The following is a 19,872-nucleotide window of genomic DNA, read 5'->3' as shown; positions in this document are numbered from 1 at the left end:
CGCCCTACCAACTGCCGGCCTTTCCGCAACGCGGCAGGACCTTTGTCCAGGCCGTTGTACTGGACCCGGTGCAAGGGGCACAGCCCCAACCCACTCCGGGGTGCTGTGGGAGACGTGGAGGTAGCCAGCTGAACAGCAGCTCTGTTATTCAGACGGTTGCATGGTTTAAATACATTACATACATTTCTACAGTGCATTAGAACAATACATTTTGGATCAGTCAGAGATGCAGCTGGGTCCGGCCGGGGAGCTGGGGTCTTGCTGCTGCCCACCCTGTGCTTGCACAGCCAGGGCCGAGCCCCCTCGCGGTGCTAGAGACAAGGGACCTGCTCTCCCCTCCCAGGCTCAACCACCAAAGCTCCAACCCACCTGGTGTTCTGCTCCCCGCAAAGATGGGCTGGCAGGACAGTGAGACCCAACACCAGTTTCCCCCAGCAGCAAGAGAAACCGCAGCTCAAGGCAAGCAGATGCAGGCAGCAGCCCTGGTACCGTTTTATACAATGCAAGCTCAGCAGCTTCTGGAGAGAGAGTGGCTCGGTGCCTCACCCACCCACAGCAGGCCTGCGAGATTGTCAGCACCGGGGCAGCCAGGAGCCCATGCTGGCCCCCCAGTGCTCCCATCACACCTCCCACCCATGCAGTAGAAGAGCCCTTCTGGCTCTTCCCCAGCAGCCCCCTGCCCCTCAGGGGGCCTCTAGGCACAGACAAGGCTGGCACCATGCTGGCTGCACAGCAGCCAGGGGGCTTGCTGGGAGCAGGGGCAAAAGCCAAGCAAGAGCAGCCATGGAGACCCAGGAGGGATGGACTGGGGCAGCAGAGAGAGAGAGGGTGCTTGCACCCACCCTCAGCCCTCTCCAGCTTGGAGGTGGGGGCTCCCACAGGGCAGGCACTAAGCTACAGCCCCTCCCAGAGCTGCCTGCTCTTCACAAGGACAAACCAGCACCTCTTTCTCCTTAGTGCCTAACAGCACCCAAACCAGCCCCATGAGTTGTCCCTTCTATCCCCTCCTCAAGCCCCCAGCCAGAGAACAGCCGTTCATTGCGGTCCCCACTGCACCAGTGGGCAGCAGGAACTCCCCCTGAGGAAAGCAGCGTGCACAGGGTTGGGGCAGAAGAGGGACAGTGGAGGAGTACAGCAAATCCTCAGGGAAAGGGAGGGAGGCATAGCCACTACAGACCTTCCCAGCTCAGCAGCTGGCATAGCGGGGAAGAAAAGGGCCAGTGGCTAGTGTAAAGGGCTGGACGGATCCTGGCCAGGGCAGCCTGCTCATCCCAGCCCCACGCAGGGGCGCTCAGAACTGCACGCAGGCCAAGGAAGGGAGGCAGGGGCAGGGTCCCACCACACCATGGCTCCCAGCAGATTCCCACACCACCCCCTGGGCTCTGCCCCAGGCAGGGCACCAAGCTCCAACGGAGCTGAGGAGAGGCCGTGCCCAACCTGCCTGGCTCCTCCAGTTCAGCTGCAGGTTCCTCCAGCCGCACCTGCTCGCTCTACCCAGAAGGTCGAGTCCCAGCCACAGGAGCCAGCAGTGGCCCAGCTCCTCTCGCAGTGCTAGTCCAAGGCGGCCAAGCCCTGCTCACGGCTCCCACAGCTACCACCATGAGAAGAAAGGCTTCCGGCTCTGGAAGCTCTGCGTGTAGGACTCGCTGGCAGTGCGCTGGTGGGAACGTGCTGTTTCCACAATCACGGGTGGCATCTGAACCAGGTGCAGGGGGCTCTTTCCGTCTTTCAGCGCCTGAGTCAGGTTCAGGATCTGTCAGACACAACAGAGCAATGCCTGAGCTGCCCTGCCGGACCAACAGAGACTGTCCCCCCCTGCGCCCTTCCTGCCACACAGGCAAGACAAGGCTCCACACCTCACTCATCTGCCTTCCCTACGCACAGCTTACCTGGCCTCTCATAACAGCAATCTGTTTGTGAAACTGTCCCCTGTCAAAGCCAGGGTCTTTCTGCAAAAGACAGAGCAGATAACACAGTGGGTTTCTCCTGCTGCCCCACACCCATGTAAGAGATGTCTATTCCCCAAGCAAGCTTCCCTCCTCCTGTCCCACGGGTTTCCTGCTTCTCCCCACACTGAATCTTCAGCGGGTGGCAGAGGGATAACCCTGCTATGCCTCAGCCCAGAAACAGTCAGGAGCTTGGCCACCTTTCTGTCCCCTGTAGCCTTGACAGGGAGCTCCCCAACACCAACCCCACTTTCCTTCCTCCTGAAGCATCCTCATCCACTCCCCTAGCTCACCTTGAAGAGCTCATACAGATCTTCCTCTAGGTCCTTGACAAAGTTGGGGTCTGAGATCTTGGGAAGAATCAGGTCCTTGATCTCCTGTGAAAAGGGGATTTTGGCCTGGGGCAGCCATGCCCAGTAGAACGGATCTGTGGGAGGAAGCAGGAGACATTAGAGCTGGGGAAGGCAAAGGATGGTGCCACATGTCCTGGCTGCCAGATCACCTGAATTTGGGACACAGGGTCTAACACTCGTTTCCTACAGCCTGTGCTGAGGTGGAGCTGCCCACAAACCCAGAATGTTTGCAGAGGGACAGCCCCAGCCCTCTCCAGCCCTTAAGGAGGATGCTGGAGCACAGAGTTGTACAGCTTGTCAGAGTGCCCTGGCACAGCCTGAGGGACTCACATGCTCTCCAGGAGTCCGGGTGTTTCAAGGGAAAGGCCAAACCATTGTCAATAGCAGCCAGCTTGATGATGGGCTCCTTCACCACCACCCAGTCGCTGTCCTGGAAGGAAGCGGAGCATGTCACAAGGAGGCTACCCCAGCAGGAACAGTCCCCCTCTCACAACCTGCAGCCCCACTGCCAGGATCTTTGCCCTGGCTACCGCAGAGGCACAGCAGCCTCTTGCCCATAGTACGGCCCCTGGCCCGCAGGGAAACACCATCTGCTTTGTGTGGGAAGGGGACAAAGCTGCTCCCCCGACAGGCCTCACCCCAAGGATGCACAGGTCCAGCAACACCATCTTCTCCCCTAGAGCCCATCTGCCTCCTCACAAAGTCCCACTAGGACACAAACCACTGACACAGAGGGCAACGAAAGGCCCAGGAGATAAGATCAGGCCTCCAAATGTTCAGAAACCCAAGCCAGCTAGGAAATTCCCAGCTTGTCTGCCACACAGGCAGCTTGCAGGAATAGAGCTGCCTGTGGAGCCACGACCTGGGAAATGCTACTCACCCGCACGCTAGCGCTGTCCAGGGGACAGTCATACTTGATGAGCCAGTTGTCATTGCCCCGATCTGAAGGGAGATAAAACCAGCTGTGTCAGCACCACGGTCTGCCTGCACCACCACCGGGCAGAAAATCACTCCTCCTCTGACCCAGATGACCAGTTTTAGGCCCAAACTCTAGCACAGAGCCCTTGAGCTTGCTGCAGGCCTGGGAAGCCACATCAACCTCCACACAACCAGCTCTGGAGACCGGAGAGGTCCACATATCCCTAGCACTCTGGGACTTTTCTCTTGTGAGCTACCTCGACCCTTTCCAGCCTGGCAGGAGCTCAGAAGCTCAGCATGAGATGGGATACTGAGGCACAGTCAGGTGCTGAATCTCCAGATGTCCCTGGATCCTCACAACCACAACTAGCAAACTTTCATTCTAGCACTGTGCTGGATCCAGACCTCCCAGAATGCAGGCCAGCATCCAGAGCACAGCCACAGTGGTGGACAGCCACAGCAGCTGCACTCTACCCAGAGGCAGCTGCCACCTGGCAGCAACCAAGTGGTGTTGAGAGGAGTTTTGGATGCCGGGAAGAGATGCCAAGTCCCTGCCCCCCTCCCTTTTTTCCAGCTGGCAGGACGTGAAGGAGCAGGCAGTGTCTCACGCCAGGCAGCTGGCCCTACCGGTGTTCCTGATGATGTAGTCCAGCACCACCAGCCGCTCGAACTGCAGCAGCAGCTGCCGGTTGGTATTCTCTGGGAGTGGCTCAGCTTCAAACCGCCGCAGCCAGTAGTCAGCATCCTTGTAGCCTTCCACAAACAGCTGGAAGGAGCCCACCTGAAGCAAGGAGAAGCTGCATTACAGGAGGCCACAGAGGAAGAAGCAGCAGCAGGAGGCAGGTGCAGAGGCCAGCAGCCCTACCTTGGGCGGCAAACCAATGCGGTTGAAGCGCTGGCCGACTTTCGGCACCTTCTCCAGGGCCAGCCTCTTCCCTCGGGACTTCACCCTGTCAATGGCACTGTAGTTAAAGGTCTCACTGGCTAGATACACCACCTGGAGGGACAGGAGTGCAGATGTCAGCAGGGGCACCTGGCAATTGCCACAGGACTGGCTGATAAAACCAAGACACAGTATTTCCCGTGACTCTGCCCAGCATGAGGATCCCCATGGCTTCGGCAGGAGCAGTCCCGGTCCAGAGTTCTCAATACACATCTGAGGCGAGCAGTGCCACAAGACAAGGCACAAGCAGAGCTGTGCAGAAGCAGATAAAAGCCTCCCTGGGACAAGATCCCAGCAGCTGTCCCCTCACCTTCGTGCGAGGAACAATGCTGAGTTCCAGTTTCTGGTCCACCAGGCTGGCGCCCGCCTCCGACAAGTAACCCTGGTTGAGGACAAGGCAGTCTCTCCCAAAGCAGCATGGGCAGCACAACTTTTGCAGCCACTTGGTCCACTTGGGGTTCAGCTGCCCGTACGGCTCCTCATTCTTGGGCTTGAAGACACCAATGATTTTCTGTGAGTGGGAGAAAGAGAGGAGGGCTGACTTAAAGTAGTTGGCAGTCGGGACACTCCCCTCCAAGCCAGCCCTCAGCGGGGACACTCAGAAATGGGCCCAGAACAGCCCCTCACTGGGGCAATAACTAGCCCCTGGGACCAAGAAGACCCCACAGCTCCTGGGAGAGAGGCAGGCAGGGGCTGGAAGGGACCCTTCCCCAGTCAGTGCCCCATCCCATGAGAGCAGGGTGCTGCCCAAACAACCTTCATACCCAGTTCACACACCCTCCTTGTCCCAAAAGACACCAGTGATGCTGCTGCCCCCTGGTAAACATCCCAGTTCCATCCCAGCAACCTTTGGATGGCTGGGAAGAGCTGCTGCTTCCCACCACTCATTACGTCCACACAGGAGAGGAAGATAGCAACCCCTGCCCTCGCTCCAAAATCCATTGAATGGAGCTGATCCCAAACTGATCAGAGGAGGACCAGAACAGCTGAGCAGCTGGAGGACTCCCAGGGAGCCCAGGGCTCTGTGCTTGGTGGGCCAGCTAGAGACAGCAGAGTGGTTGGCTCTATGGGTATACAGTGGGCAAGAGGGTTCTGACAGCTCCAAACCAGCCACCAGCCCCTCAATCCAGTCTCACACACACCAACCCAGTAGAGGGGACACCAGCACAAGTACTCCATTGCTGAAAGGGGCACAGAAGCCTTGTGCTAGGTGCTGCACTATCACCAAACCAGCACTACCAAGACACACAACTGAGACAAGGGTCAGGACAGGAGCAAGGCCACCTGCCCCCACAGGCCAGGCTTCCCTGGGGGACTGCACAGTAGCTCCAGGCTGGAAGTCCCTGCTCTGGGGTGACTCAGCAGCATGTGTGACCAGCCCTCCTCCCCATGGCTGGTGCTGGCCCTGGCCTGAGCGGGTGGCATTTCCCCAAGCCAAGCTCCTACCACAATATGTAAGTGGGACGTGAGTCCCAGCACCTCAGCAGGGGACCCCAGTGCAATCCCAGTCTGCCAGGGGCCAGAAGCCAGCCCAGGGCAAGCAGGAACAGGGGTTTGTTCACCAGAAGAGAGGAAGGGTTTGAGGGAACAGGACCGCTTCAGCCACCCACAGATCACACGGAGGAGCCACTTCCCCTGGGCAGGCAGGAAGGCAATTCCCTCATCAGCCCCACGTGAAGGCAAATGACTGCCAACACGTCCTTGGATACAAGCCTGCAAGAGGCTTGTTGGGAGCTCTGAAAGCAGAATCGTGTGCTCTGAGGAGCTAATCCAGTAGAACAAGGCCTAGCCAGGCGGGACAGTGCAGAAGCAGAGGCCAGAGGCCTGGCAGCACAGCATCCCCTTCTAAACAGACCTGTGCCAGGAGGAGTGCTGGCAGGGAAAACAGGTCTGCTTGTTTTCTGCAAGGCAGAGGAAGCACATCCCAGCTGGGACAGCTCAAGCCCCAGCAACCCAGAGAGAAGAAGACACAAGAAAAGTTTTTTCCCTGAGTTCCCTCGCGCCCTGCCTGCCACAGCAGTATGCTGCACTCTCTCCCATGCCAGCAGCAGGGAAGTTTTGGTAACCCTGGGCAGCAGCCACAGAAACTACGCACACACCACATTTAATGACAGCAGGACAGTCTGGGGGACCTGCCAGGTGACATGGCCAGAAATATACAGACTTTAGCTCCTCGCATGCATCCTCCACTGGCCCTCGCCAAGCTCAAGTCTCCTACAGTCAGGCAGCCTCTGCCCTGCCACCTCCAGATAGCTCATCCAGCTGCCTACCCCAGTGACACCACGTCTCATATTGGGCAACTGGAAGGAGCAGGAACATAGCAGGGGTGCAGGAAGAGGAAGCATGTATTGCCCCAGAGCCTGCCAGCTCAGCTGGGACCTGACAGCCGCAGCTCCCAGAAGCCAGGCTCCACCTGGAGCAGGAAAACTAGGGCACACCAGAGACCAACGAGCCCAGGTCTGCTTCCCAGGAAGCATCCCAGCACACATGTGGAGAGGGAGTCATGGGAAGCAGCAACAGCTCAGATAATGGGGCTGGGCACCACAGGTCACAAGACAAGCCGCCCAGTGCTGTGCTCATATGGAGCCAGCGGCACGGGCACAGCTGCCACACAGCTGGCCAGACCCGGAGCGGACCAGCTGGGTGTCGAGACCTTTGCCTCGACTATATCGAGCGCGCAGCCACAGAGGAGACGCCTCCCTCCTGCCTCGCAGGCCAAAACCCAGCCCAGCTCCCAGTCCCAGCTGGAGCCACCGCGGTCAGGGGACGCAGCTGCACAGGCCCGGGGCGGAGGGCGGCCCTTCTCCTTGGGCACGGCCGCCGCCCGCTCTCGCCGCCGGCCCCACCGCGCTTCTCCCCGGGGAAGCCCGGGTCGGGCGGCTCCAGCCGCTGCCGCCAGCCCCCCCCCAGGCCAGTCACCCCCCGCTGCCCCGGGAGCGCCCCCCTCCCGGCCAGCAGACCTCGGGGAGCGGCGGGCCACCCCCGCGGCGGGCAGGAGGGCCCGGGCCGGCTCACCCCCTGCGGGTCCTTGACGAAGTAGCTGCCGCTGGAGCCCTGCGAGATGCGCTCGGGGAAGATGCCGCGCTCGCTGGCCAGCTCGGCCCGCCGCACCACCTCGGCGAACTCGGGGTCCTCGGGGAAGTCGTTCCGCTCCCGCTGCGCCGCTGCCGCCGCCGCCTGGGCCTGCGCCTGCGCCGCCGCCTGGGCCTGCGCCTGGGCCTGCGCCGCCGCCGGGCCCCGCGCCCCGCGCTCCAGCAGCGGCTGCCGCTCGCGGTCGCGGCCGCCGGGGGAGCCGGGAGGGGAGGGCGGAGGCGGCGGCGGCAGCGGAGCGGCGGGCGGGAGGGCGCGCACGGCGCCCCCCGGCAGCCCGTAGTCGGGGCCCTGCGCCCGCTCCGGCGAAACCAGCGGGCTCGTCTCGTCCATCGCGCCCGCCCGGCCCCGCCGCGCCGTCCGCGTCAGCGCGCCGCCGCGCCCCATCGGCCGCTCCGCCCCCCGCCACGCCCCGGCCGGGCGGGGCCGTGTGAGCCGCGCCCGCCGCGGGGCCGGCTGCAGCTGCGACGCCGGGCGAGGCGCACCCGGAGGCGCCCCGCACCGCCGGGCCGCGGCGGGGTCCGCCGGCCCCCCCGGCGAGGGGGCCGGCGCCGGCGCCCCGCACAAAGATGGCCGCAACGGAGCGGTGGCGCCCCCTGCTGCCCTTCGAAAAGATGGCGGCAGGGCGGGGGCGCCGCCCCGCTGCCAGCCCGCTCGGGGAGGACACCGCCTCGCCCCGCACGAAGATGGCGGCAGGCGAGGGCGTGCTGCGGAGCTGGCCAATGAGCAGCTGCGTTGCTAGCGGTTGCCGTGGAGACAGCCAACGGCGGGCGGGGATGGACGCTGGCGGCGTGGCCCCGCCCGGCGGGGCGGGGAGCTGGCAGGGGAGGTGGCCGCGGCGCCGCCCCTCGGCGGGACCAGGGTGGGGAACGGTGCGGGCGGCGAGTGCGGAGCCAGGTGAGCGCGGGCCGCGGGTCCCTGCGCCGCCCGGCCCGCCCGCACCGCCCCTGGGCAGGCATCGGGCCTGCGGGCATCGCCGCGGGTGTGCCGGTGGGGCGCGCGTGCACCGCCCCTGGGCGCGCGGACCCGCTGGGGCGTGCATGCACCGCCCGTGGGTGCACCCGCCGCGCGTGCCTGGACCCGGTGGGGAGCGCATACATCGCCGTGGGTGCATGGACACGGCGGGGCATTGGTACAGCGGGGTGTGCATGCATCAGCCGAGAGTGCGATCGCCACCTCTGGGCGCGCTGCCCGGGTAGGGCGTGCATGTGTCCCCCGTGGGTGCGTTGCCCTGAGGCGTATGACCCAGCGAGGTCGTGCACCCCTCGCCCCCCGTCCCGCGTGCTCCAGCCCGTGGGTGTGTGGCCCGGGCGGGTGGTGGGGCTCGGGGCGGCGGTGTGCAGGGCTCAGGCTGTGCTGCGGGCATCGCCCCCGCTTGCTGTGGGCCCGTGCATGCAGGGCTCTGGGGTGGGTGGGTGCCGGGAGCGGGGCACCCCCAGCTGGGAGGCAGGCTGGGTTGCTCACAGGGCAAATGTTGTTTGGAGTCCCCGGGATGGAGTCACAGGTGCAGGCACAGGCCGTGCTGGTGGGGGGACCCCTCCCCGCAGCAGGTGCTCACAGCCCCTGCCAGCACCCCCCTCTCCTCCTCCTGGCGCTGCAGGGGGGTCCCCGGAGGTCCTGGGCAGGCTGCGGGCTGGGGAGCCGGCGCTGAGCTCCTGGTCCCTGCCATCAGCAGAGAGCACTGTTCAGTCGCCGCTCGGCTTGGCTGGGGGCCATTTCTCCTCTGGACACAAAGAGAGTTCCCTGCTGTGCTCCCGGGCACTGTATCCAGCTGGTTAGCGTGGCTCAGCACCTATCTCTCCGGGGACGCATGGCTAGGTGTGAGCAGGGACACCCCCTTTGGGAGCAGGGAGCCCCTTCCTGCCACAGGCACTGCCTGAGCAGCACCTGGAGGTGCTGGAGAGGCAGTGCCCAGCCCGTCTGCGGGGCTGTCTCCATGCTGGTGCCTTCCCAGTGTGCTGGGGAGGGCTGTGCTGTGTGGCAGCGGCTCTGGGGGTGTGCAGGGCTCTGGGGGCTACCGGCAAGTTTGCAAACCCTTGGTAGCCAAGCCAGGCCCTGGAGCCCCAGGGTGCTCTCTCTGCTGTCCCTCATAGGGGAAGCAGCCACTCTATCCGTCCCTGGGGAGTGAACTAGGCCTGCCCATCCCTGATGCTGGAGCTGGAAACCCCACAAGCTCTCTGCACCCTCCCCTGAAAAGCCGGCACCAAGCACAACACAGCAAGCATCTCCTCTCCAAAATGTTTTCCTCCTGGTACTACCTCAGCAGAGCTGACAGCAGTCCCTGGCCTGAGTCTGCCATGGTGCAGGACCCCTTGGGTCCTGCTGGGAAGCTGTGCCAGAGGCAGCCAGCTCCTGCCATGCTCCCCTTCCTGCTGCTCGCTCACATTTCACGGGGCTGTGACCCCCTGTGGGCTCACATCTCCCTGAGCCCTGCAGTGGGGCAGGCAGCAACCCGAACCCAGCGGCTGGGGTTTCAGAGGCAGAGCAGGGTGGCCGTGCTCCTGCGGTCACCCCCTCATCTGCAGCGTGCCCCAGCAGAGCTGTTCCCAGGGAAGACGTGTGCCTCTCCGTGAGTCAAGGGGACACGGGGGCTCTGGGTGAGCCAGCCTGCTCCCCTCGCCCAGCAACAGCCCTCTGTGCCTGTCCCTGCCAGCTCTTGCCCTGCGCTACTTGGAGGCTGTCGCCATGACCCTCACCAAAGGCTCCTTCACCTACTCCAATGGGGAGGAGTACCGCGGCGAGTGGAAGGAAGGTGAGACAGGGCAGGAGGGGATGGTGCTGCCTGTGCTGGGGGCCAAGCAGCCCCTAGCCCCTGCCCAGCATCATGCTGGAGCAGATCCTGCCTTCGTCTCTCCAGTGCTGCCTGTTTCTGCCCCTCCCTAGGTCGCAGGCATGGCGTTGGGCAGCTGACATTTGCTGATGGCACCGCTTACGTGGGGCACTTTGAGAATGGGCTCTTCCACGGCTGCGGCGTGCTCACCTTCTCTGACGGCTCCAGGTGAGCACGGCACCCCTGCGTACACCCCCCCGGGCATCCCCACTGCTGCAGGGAGCTGCTGCCTCAGGAGCTCCTCCCGTGCAGGTACGAGGGGGAGTTTGTGCAGGGCAAGTTCAATGGCGTCGGCGTCTTCACCCGCTGCGACAACATGACCTTTGAGGGCGAGTTCAAAGGCGGGCGTGTGTACGGCTTTGGTGAGTGCCCGGTGGCACGGTGCAGGCAGCCACAGCCCTGTGCGGCCCTAGCTCAGCACAGCCCCATCCAGCATCTCCCATTTTGTCCCCCCAGCCCTGGGGGGTGCTGCTCCCTGCTCCTTCACTGCTAGCCCTTTCCTCCTCTCCTCAGGTCTCCTGACCTTCCCTGATGGCTCCCATGGGGTGCCCCGCAACGAGGGCTTCTTTGAGAACAACAAGCTGCTCCGGCGGGAAAAGTGCCCAGCCATCATCCAGCGGGCCCAGTGTGCCTCCAAGTCTGCCCACAACCTGACAGCATGATGGTGCCCCACATCCTCTCCCATTGCAGCAGGCCCGCCCCTCCCCACTGGGCACTGGCTGGCCCCGCTGGCCCTGGAGCAGGGATGTGGCACAGCTGGGTGTCCCCCTGTCCTCCTCACCACCGAGTCGCCCCCTGCCAAACGCCTGCCGCTGGGGGGGGATGAGGCCCTCTGCTCTCCACCCAAGTGCCCTAGGGCAGCCATGGTGCCTTCTCTCTCTGGCTATAGCCCTGGCACCTGCCAGAGCAGCAGGGGGGGACAAGGTGGCCGGGACTTGGCCCATCTGCTCCCCAGGAAGACTGTGGACCACCAGGGCTGCTAGCCTGATGCAGAGGATGGAGCAGGGGAGTAGGGGCTGGGCCCTGACCCCGCAGCCAGGGTGCCTTGGCCAGGGGCTGCTGGCTGGACCACGCACCCGCAGAGGGGCAGCTCCTGGCCCACTTTACTACCCTGGTCCCAAGACAGGACGGGCACCACGGGCACCCCATGGCCCTCACCCACATCTCTGAGCCATCTCTTGGCACCCCACGGCCATCTCCCCCACATGCCCTGGGCAGGGTGATATGGTGCCCCGAAGGACCCAGCCTGCTCTCCAGGCCAGCTGGTGGGCTGTGTCCCCCTCATCCCTGTGCCAATCCAGCCTGCCCACTGCCTTGGGGACACCTGTAGCAGCATCCCCACCAAGGGGGATGGGGGGACGCCTACCCGGGCCCATATCTGCTGCATGCTGCAGGAGGGCAGGAGCGACGGTGAGCAAGGAGCAGGGTCAGCCAGAGCCTGGGAAGAGGGGCATGAGCCCTTGCTGCATGGGGGGCCAGGGCAGGCCAGGACGCAATAGGGGTATGGTAAATGTGTAGGCAGGGTGGGCAGGGAGCACGCAGCTCCTCGCCTTGCCCCCTGCGTGCATCCATCTCCGACCTGTGTGCTCACCTTCACCCCTGGTGCGGTGTGGCTGGCTGCAGCACGGAGGTCTGCCTGTGGCGGGCTGCAGGGGCCGTGCCCTCCCTGCTGGTGTCTGCCCGCACCGGTCCCGTGCCTTGTGTGACCCTGCCTTGTGCTGCTGCCTGCACGGGCCTCAGCTGAGTAAACCACATTGCCAAACGCCTGGGCTGTGTCCTTTTTGCTGGGAGCAGGGACCAGGTCGGGGGCTGCTCACATGGGCAGGACTGCAGACAGAGCGGGGCCAGCAGGTTTATTTGCAGGTCACAGTGCCGGGATCCATCCCTTCTCAGGTGGGGACAGTGGGACCCCAGGGGCTGGCAGAGGTGCGAGGGTGGCCAAGGAGTGCTGGGTGTCCCCCTTACCCATTCTGCCTAGGGCAGCCCTGTCCAGCAGGAAGGAGTGAGATGGGTGGCTTTCTCCTGGCCACATCCCAGGGTCCCCACCATGTCCCCAGCTCCCCAAGTCCCTGGCTCCCCTGCCTTTCGAGCGTGGGAAGGGGCAGGGGGGCAACCCATCATAACCAGCCGTTGGCACTGAAGGTGCTCCTCAGCTCCTCAACCTGGGAGGGGCTCAGCAGGGTCAGGGGTGCACGGCAGGGACCCCCGTAGTAGCCAAACCACTCCATGGCCTTCTTCAGCCCTGGGATCCCAAACCGGCGGGTGACCTGTGGGATGGAGGGTGTGGGGACTTACCAGCTCCCATAAGACAGGGTGACATGCACTGTGGGCCCTGCTCCTGCTAAGCCCGCTTCTTGCTCACCATCACTCCTGCCCCTCCCCCATGTGGATCTGCAAGGCTGGGCAGGGTGTGGGGTGGCTCCAGCCCCCCATGAAGTGCCCACCGTGGGGTGGGGGTGCGGAGCACGTGGAGCACGACCAGGAAAGGGAGCATCCCTATGGCATGGCAGGCTCTTTGTGGCTGGGACCTGTAGTGGGATGGGGGGCCCAGGGAGGAGCAGGTCTTCCCTCCATCACTGCCTATAAATAGCCAGCAAGGCTCCCACAGGGGCCAGTCAGGTGCCCACTGCCAGCGGACACGCTGTTCCTGGCACTGCAGGGCTGGCATTTCCCACCCCGCCACCTCCAGCCCGGCTCAGCTTGCCAGCTGGGTGCTGTGCCATCCAGTGCCCCCTGGAGCAGCACTCCACCCCCTGCAGTCCCAGGGACCTCCATCCTTTGCTGCCCCCCACCCCGCAGCACCCTGGTGGGTGCTGATTGCTCACCGCCACGTTGGGCTCAATGAGCCTGTGCTGCAGGTCGCGGGCCTCCTGCCAGCCGCCCTCACGGCACAGGCGGTCCAGCTGGCACAGCGGGCCCCCCAGGACATTGGCGAGGGCGCAGACCCCCCCAGAGGCACCTGGGGACACCAGGGCACGTTGGCAGCCAGCACAGCGCACCGTGCCCAGCCAGCATCTCCTGGGCATCGCCGCCCCTGCCTGCCTCCCCCTCCCCAGCTGCCAGTCCTTGCCAGTGCCCCCAGGACAGCAACCCATGCCCCCAGCTGAGCAGGGGCAGCAGCACCTACCCAGGGCATAGCTTGCCAGCAGGAAGCTAGCCGATCCCGCCAGCACTTGAAAATCCTCCTTCCGTGTCTTGTGGACCATCAGCCCTATGCGGGTGATCTGGCAAGAGATGAGCCATGCCCTGGGGCAGGCATTACCCTGCCCGCCTCTGCAGGGCTCCTGCTGGCACCCCCGGGGCCTAGGGAAGGGCTGCAATTCCCAGCTTCCCATTCCCAGCTTGTTCCCAGCTTGGGGCCAAGTTTGGTGGCAGCCAGCCCGGGGAAAACCCTGCCCCACTCACGTCCCCACCGCTGTCCTTGATTCCAAGGATGTTGGGGTGCTGAGCCAGGGTGAGGACAGCCTCCAAGGGCAGGTCCAGGCTGGTGTTGGCAGGGACACTGTAGAGCACCACGGGGATGGGGGATGCGTCGGCGACCTGTAGCAGCCAGGCAGAGCTCAGCAGCTGGGGTGGGTTGGAGACATGCAGGACACGCTCCCCATCCTGCTGTCCCAGCTGTAGCTGCTGGCAGGCACCAAGCATGGCTCACCTCTGTGTAGTGCTGGACCAGGGCAGCACTGGTCATGGCTCCCCGGTAGTAGCAGGGTGTCACAACCAGTGCCACGTCAGCCCCTGCCTCTGCCATGCTGACCGTCATCTTGATGGTGGCCTGGGTAGCTGGGGAGGAGGCAGAGTGGTGAGGGCTGCCGGGGGGGGGATGACATGGCCCCTGCATTGCCCACACAGGCACTCACATTCACAGCCCGAGCCAGCCAGCAGCAGGCGGTCCCTGGGCAAAGCCCGGCGCACGCAGCTCACCACCTCCAGCCGTTCTTGGGGTGCCAGGTAAGGGTACTCCCCGTTGGAGCCCAGCACCACCAGCCCTGAAACACAAGCATGGGGAGGGCAGGGCTCGGGCACAGGAGCAGGGTGCCCACAGGGTGGCCATCCCTGACCTCTCCACACCCCACTCTCAAGTGGGTACCAGGCACCCAGGGAACCTGATGCCCACATCCAGCAGCCCCCGTGGGCCAGGAGGCTCCTGCAGGTGCCCCGGAAAGCCCTGGGCTCCCCCTTAAAGAGCACACGTGGGTGCATGTCCCCCAGACAGCAGCGCCCACCTGCACCCCACTGAACGCTGGCAGTGCCATCCCCTACCCAGGCACCTTTATGCATTTCATGCATGCACCCTGTGGGCTGAATACACTGCCTGCCCACCTCCGGCCCCAGAAACGGCCCCACACAGCACTGCTAGTGAGGCACTTACTGGTGCCTGCAGCCAGGCTGTGCTGCCCTGTCCCCAGCCAGGGCACACAGACCCCTTCTTTGGGACCCTGCCAGTGTTGTGGACGCAGGCAAGCCAGCTCCAGCTTGGCACTGCTGGGCTCTGCTGGGGCAGCCAGAGCCCCAGGGCGCTGGAAGTGCCAGGTGCCCCCATCGCCCTCGCTCCCCTCCTCGCTGCTGGGCACCCAGGCAGGGCTCTGCAACCCGCGGTGTGCCCTCTCCCATGTCTGCCCTCACAGCCCTGGAATCAGCCTGGTCAGAAGAGGGGAGACCCCAGGGCACACCCCTGTGACCCCCAGCCTCTTCCTGCAGCCCCTCTCCTCCCATCCATCCTGGGCAATCAACATCCCATGGCACTGAATCTGTGTGAGCATGCCCAAGTGTGGGGCAGAAGGTAGGTGCAAGCCTGCATGCGCGTGCAGCGGGTATGCAAGCATGCACTGGAGTGTGGTGGGTCTGTGTGAGGACACACGCGTGTGCCTGGGTATGTGCCATGCAAAGGGCTCCAGGTGGTCACCTGAGGGGCTGCCAGCCCTGGAGCAAAGTCCAGCTGGAGGCTGAGCACCTTTGGGAAGTGGCACGCTGCCAGCATGCTGCCACACACCCTCTGTGGCAGGCAGGGATCTGGCAGGAGCCTGTGCGGAGAGGGGCAGTGGGGAGCGCTTACCTCGGAAGGGGATGCTGGCGTATCGGCACAGGTTCCCCTCCAGCTGGGTATAGTCCACCTCTTGCGTGGGTGAGAAGGGCGTAGTGAGGGGTGGGAAGATGCCCCCAAGGTCAATTGTGTGCCCTGGTACCTGGGGGGTGCTGAGCCCCCGGCACTGCCTGGGGGCTGCCCAGCGCAGAGCTGCCAGGGTGGGCCGGAGGGGCAAGGCGAGGCGGCTGCTGAGCGCCATGGTGGCTGGGTGCTGCTGCTGGCCGTGCTGCCTGCCCTGCCAAGGGGCTGTTAATGTTTGACGGGGCACGTGAGGGACTCGCGACCCGGCTGGGCAGACAATGTAGGGGGTGGTACTGGGTGAGCTCAGGGTGTTCTACGCCCCTCCAGGAGCCGGACAGAGGAGCTCAGCACCCCTCTGAGTGAGCCCCAGCTGCACCAGTGGCTCTTTCCCTTCTGCTTGCCAGCCCTGACAGCCATCCTTCTGACCAGGGAACCAGGCATTGCGGGAGTCCCAGGGCTGTGGGCAGGGTTCACCTGCTCTGGGTGTTGGTGTAGGGTCTCCTGTAAATGGGCGAGTGGGAGCATTTCTGGGTAGGGAGCAATGAGCACTGCACTTGGCAGAAGTGACCCAGCCTGCAAAGAGGCCACTGTGTCCCCCAAGGGATGGCTTCAGCAGGGAAGTGGGAGAACATGCCACCATGCAGCCCCGCAGGTGTATGACTGCTGCCCTCTGGCACAACCCCAGCCTCCAGCACAGTGTGGAACTGGGCTGAGCTGCCCTTGGTGTAGTTTTCCTCCCCGAGCCTACCCAGCTGGGACTTGGAAGCACTGCGAGCAAGCAGGGCATTCCACAGCAAGGAATCCCACCCTTGAACTACTCGTGTCTTGCCCCATGGTGTCACTGACATTAAAGTCTCTGTGCTAGGAGGCAGGGCATGTCCGTGCTGCTGGATAATCCCTGGATAACCCAGCTTCCCCACCTCCGTTGCCCCCAGTGCAGGCTGCCCAGCCCCACAGCCCCCCGGAGCCCAACGCTGCTCTTCGCTGGCTTTTATTGACATGAATAAGTCTCGGCTGGATCCAGCTCCTTGGAGCCAAGCCCGGTCCCTGGTCTCTGCTTGGCACTGTCATGCGGGAACCTCTGTCTGCCCCTGCGGCTGCTCTTTGGTCTCCAGTGCCTGGCGTGTGTCCACCTGCCACTGCTGCACCAGGTCCGTCGGGGTCTTGCCAGCCTGCAAGAGCAGGCAGAGACAGGCTGGGGCTGGGTGGTGCAACATGGTGGGGCAGCAAATGGCCCCGCTGCTGGCCCCCTGCTCACCTGGTTCTTGGCCATCATGTCAGCCCCATGCAGGATCAGCATTTTGATGATCTTGTAGCGGCTGAGCCGTGTGGCGTCATGCAACGGTGTGTCACCTTCCTGCAAGAGACACAGCCTGGCTGGGGATCGTGGTCCAAGCCTGGGGACAGGGACGCCCTGCCTGTCCCCAGCACTGCTCCCTGGTTCCCAGCACACCCACCTCCTTGCTAGGACAAGGAGGATAGTGTCTGCCCCAGCCCCGGCTGTGGCTGCCAGTACCCCAGGGCAGAGATGTGAGTCTGGATGTGCCCTGCTGCAGCTGCTGGGAGCCGCTGGTGGGGTCAGCCAAGGGAGGGGGGATCAGTGTTGTCGCCTCAGTGCTGGCTGCATGGCTGCAGCACTCACCCTGTCTGGGGAGTTGATGTCCACCCCAGAGTGGATGAGGTGCTCCACAATGTCAGGGTGCCCAGTCCGGGTGGCCACGTGGAGGGGAGTGCTGAGCAGCTTGAGCGGGGAGGAGATGAACACCAGATCAGTGCCCACCCCCGCTAACCCAGCACAGGGTCAGTCTTGGTCCCCTGGGACATGCCCATGCCCCGGACACAGCCCTGTGCCCCTGGGCTCTGCCCTGCACACCTTGTCCTTCAGGTTGAGGTCTGCCCCGTGGTCCTGCAGCAGCTTGACAGCATCCAGGTGCCCGCCCCGGCAGGCCCAGTGCACGGCAGTGCAATCCAGCTGGGTGCACAGAGCAAAATCACGGCGGGGGACACCTCCACCCCATTCCCATGCCAGGGTAGAGCTGGCAGATCCCTGCCCACAGCCACCTCGGTGGTGGGGACAGCACTGCTCTGCTGCCAGGACCCCAGCCCTGCTGTTGCTCCAGCTGCACCACACCCAGAGGGTCAGACCAGCACGGAGCCAGGGCAGGATCTAGCCTCACCCGGTCCCTGAAGTCCACGGTGGCCCCGCTGTCCAGCAGCTTCTGCAGGACGTCTGTGTGTCCCTCCAGCGAGGAGCGGTGCAGGGCGGTGCGATGGAACTGCAGGGATAAGGTGCCACATTGGCAGACAGATCCATCCTCTCTTGGCCCCACCTGGCCAAACCCTCAGCCTTATCCTGGGAGGTCCCAGCCCCTGCCAGGGGGCATGGCAGGGCACGGTGGCAGGGCGCTGGCGAGGGGTGGCCAGCAGCCACAGGGGATGCTACCTCGTCACACGTGTCAGGGGGGCCACCATCTGCCAGAAACTTCTCAATGATGTGCATCTTGCCCTGGACAGCAGCTCGCAGGAAGGTCTCTGGTTCCACGGGACCCTCCTGGCAGTGGGACAGGCTCAGGGCTGGGGCATAGCAGGGGCACGGGAGAAGGGACAACACTGGGGGCCCCCTGCCCTGCTTCCCCAGGGAGGTCCCTGGCTGGCAGGGTGACCTGGGGACTGGCTCATGGGGGCTCCAGCCTCTGCCCCAGCAGCCCCCCTCCTGCACCCCAGGACCCCATGGCGTACAATCTCCAGAGGCTCAGGTGGTGGTGGGGGCTCAGGGGTGGCCGCCCGCTCCTCACGTCGCTGTCGGCGCTGCTTGCGGAGCTCGATGAGGTGCTGGATACTCCCCACGTCAATGATCTCCCGCCGCAGGTCCACCGAGCTCTTCCGCACCCGCTCCTGGCCCTGAGGAGGGACAGGCAAGTGCCCCGTTTGCCTTCTTTGTGCTCTGCCACCTCCTGGCTCCCCCGTGCCCCAAACCCCCTCACCTTGACGGCCTCGAGGCCCCTGTTCCTGGGGCCACAGCGTTTCTCCTGCTCCAGCTCTGGTGTGCTCATCCGCTCCACGGCTGGCGGCTCCAGTGCACCATCCCGTTTGAGTAGCTGCATGGGCACAGAGGGGCTGCATGGTCCTGGCTGGATATAGAGCATCCCCACTGCTTCCACCCCCAGCCAGCCAGTGGAGATGGCTCTAGGCATGGCTCACAGCTCTCTGCTGAAGTCTATGGGATGCCTGACTTGCATCTTGCCTACCTGCCCTACTTGCCAAGCTGGTCGCCTGCCTGCTGCTTGGCTCTGCCCCATGGGCAAGAGCTCCCGCCCGGCTTGGGAACCTGGTACCCCTGCGAGCCCTTGACCACCTTACTGCAACCCCCAGGATGGCAGGGTCAGTGCCAGCCTCCTCACATCCAAGTCCCTGATGGTGGACACAGTGCAAGGCAGGTCCTTGCCGCAGCCCGGGCAGGTCCCCCTGCCCTATGGACCCACCTTCTCCTCCTCCTCTTCCTCTGCCAGCTTCTGCTCGATGAGCTCTTTGGCCCGTTGCACATCCAGCTCCATGTCTGCCAGCAGTGCACAGCGCCGCACAGGATGCAGCCTCTCCTCCTCGCCACCGCCGGCAAGGAGTGCCTGGCCCCGGCTCCCGGTGCTGCTGGTGGCTCTGCTGGCCACGGGGCTTTATGCCGCTGGCCCCTCCGTCCCGCAGCCCAAGGGCACCAACAGCTGTGGCTGCTCCACATGACTGGGGCAGCTTTGCCATGAGCTCACCCTCCTGCTTTCTGGTGGCCCTGGCTTACCTCCCAGCCCTGCACCCTCTTAAAGAGACCACTGCCCCCCCCTGCCCCCCGCCCCCGGCTGCCTGGGACCCCCGTGCTGGATATGGGGAGCTGGGGTGCACACAGCTCGCAGCAGCCAGTCCAGAGAGGCTCAGCAGAGTGGGTACACAGTCCAAAGTCACCCCATGGGTCTTGTGCCACTGACCCTGGGCAGCCAGGATGCTCCCCACACCCCATCCCCACGCAACCAGATACTGCATCACCCGCAGGCATTACCCAAGGCTCCCTGGCACCTAGAGGGGGGGGGAGGTTGCTGCCCACCCCAAAGGGAGGTGATGGGGGCCCCTGAAACTTCTCAGCCAGCAGCAGGCGGTGCTGGGAGCTGTGGCCCCTTCACACCACTTTGGGGGATGACCTCAGGTGCAGAGTGTCCCAAGCAGCCCTGCCAACGTCCCAGTGGCTTCCCGGCCTCCCCTGCCATGCACAAGCAGCCTGGCAGTAGGACCAGCCTCACGTGGGGCCGAGGGGCAGAGCCAGCAGCTATTCCCAGCAGTGGGGACATTGTTCAGCCCCCCTGGGCTTTGCTCTTCCCCTTTGTAAGATGAGGCCGGTGCTGCCCTGTGCCAGGACAGTTAATGCGCTGGGCACCGGCCCCCAGCACAGGACCTGGGGGAAGGACAGATGGGGACACGTCATTGTCACCCTTCTGGGCAGTTCCCAAGGCCACCCTTGGGTGCCCTGTGCTATGGGTGCCAAGGTGCCATTTTCACCAGAACAGACAATGGTGGCCATGACGGTGGCCCTGGGACTGTCCCTCTCCATGGACTGTCCTGCCTGGCCCGAGGGCAGACACAGGCTGGAACCTTCAGATGGGAAGCACTGGGAAAGGGAAGGCAGTGGCCCCACACCAGCAAGCAGC

General features: G+C 64.2%; 4 protein-coding genes across 5 annotated transcripts; 1 reads left to right on the top strand and 3 right to left on the bottom strand.

Annotated features, from left to right (window-relative positions):
* Positions 1-129: 129 nt before the first annotated feature.
* On the bottom strand, positions 130-7,778 carry PI4K2A (phosphatidylinositol 4-kinase type 2 alpha). Its single transcript, XM_056351411.1, has 9 exons — positions 7,176-7,778; positions 4,471-4,671; positions 4,083-4,214; positions 3,845-3,998; positions 3,180-3,241; positions 2,630-2,729; positions 2,240-2,373; positions 1,890-1,949; positions 130-1,753 (listed from the first exon to the last, which is right to left on the bottom strand). The coding sequence occupies exons 1-9, from the start codon at positions 7,635-7,637 to the stop codon at positions 1,592-1,594; spliced, it is 1,467 nt and encodes a 488-aa protein (XP_056207386.1). The 5' UTR covers positions 7,638-7,778; the 3' UTR covers positions 130-1,591.
* Positions 7,779-7,808: 30 nt separating this feature from the next.
* Positions 7,809-11,846, top strand: MORN4 (MORN repeat containing 4). Of its 2 annotated transcripts, none has more exons than XM_056351419.1 (5): positions 7,809-8,147; positions 9,904-10,002; positions 10,134-10,248; positions 10,333-10,442; positions 10,594-11,846. In XM_056351419.1, exons 1-5 carry the CDS (start codon positions 7,820-7,822, stop codon positions 10,740-10,742), a joined length of 801 nt encoding a protein of 266 aa, XP_056207394.1. In that variant the 5' UTR covers positions 7,809-7,819; the 3' UTR covers positions 10,743-11,846. The 2 variants fall into 2 exon arrangements, with proteins under 2 accessions (XP_056207394.1, XP_056207395.1); XM_056351420.1 differs by having other exon boundaries at positions 8,102-8,147; positions 9,789-10,002.
* Positions 11,847-11,916: 70 nt separating this feature from the next.
* HOGA1 (4-hydroxy-2-oxoglutarate aldolase 1) lies at positions 11,917-15,416 on the bottom strand. The gene is made up of 7 exons (XM_056351422.1): positions 15,134-15,416; positions 13,938-14,066; positions 13,733-13,860; positions 13,486-13,620; positions 13,208-13,304; positions 12,906-13,039; positions 11,917-12,347 (listed from the first exon to the last, which is right to left on the bottom strand). Exons 1-7 carry the CDS (start codon positions 15,360-15,362, stop codon positions 12,198-12,200), a joined length of 1,002 nt encoding a protein of 333 aa, XP_056207397.1. The 5' UTR covers positions 15,363-15,416; the 3' UTR covers positions 11,917-12,197.
* A 750-nt stretch (positions 15,417-16,166) lies between these two features.
* Positions 16,167-18,993, bottom strand: ANKRD2 (ankyrin repeat domain 2). The gene is made up of 9 exons (XM_056352215.1): positions 18,667-18,993; positions 18,169-18,282; positions 17,924-18,085; positions 17,628-17,735; positions 17,362-17,460; positions 17,058-17,156; positions 16,827-16,925; positions 16,443-16,541; positions 16,167-16,356 (listed from the first exon to the last, which is right to left on the bottom strand). The coding sequence occupies exons 1-9, from the start codon at positions 18,736-18,738 to the stop codon at positions 16,252-16,254; spliced, it is 957 nt and encodes a 318-aa protein (XP_056208190.1). The 5' UTR covers positions 18,739-18,993; the 3' UTR covers positions 16,167-16,251.
* Positions 18,994-19,872: the final 879 nt, after the last annotated feature.

Source organism: Falco biarmicus, chromosome 9 (genome assembly GCF_023638135.1).
Source record: "Falco biarmicus isolate bFalBia1 chromosome 9, bFalBia1.pri, whole genome shotgun sequence".
Classification (NCBI taxonomy): domain Eukaryota; kingdom Metazoa; phylum Chordata; class Aves; order Falconiformes; family Falconidae; genus Falco; species Falco biarmicus.
Note: the sequence above shows the minus strand (reverse complement) of the source record. Positions and strands in the feature narration are given on the sequence as shown.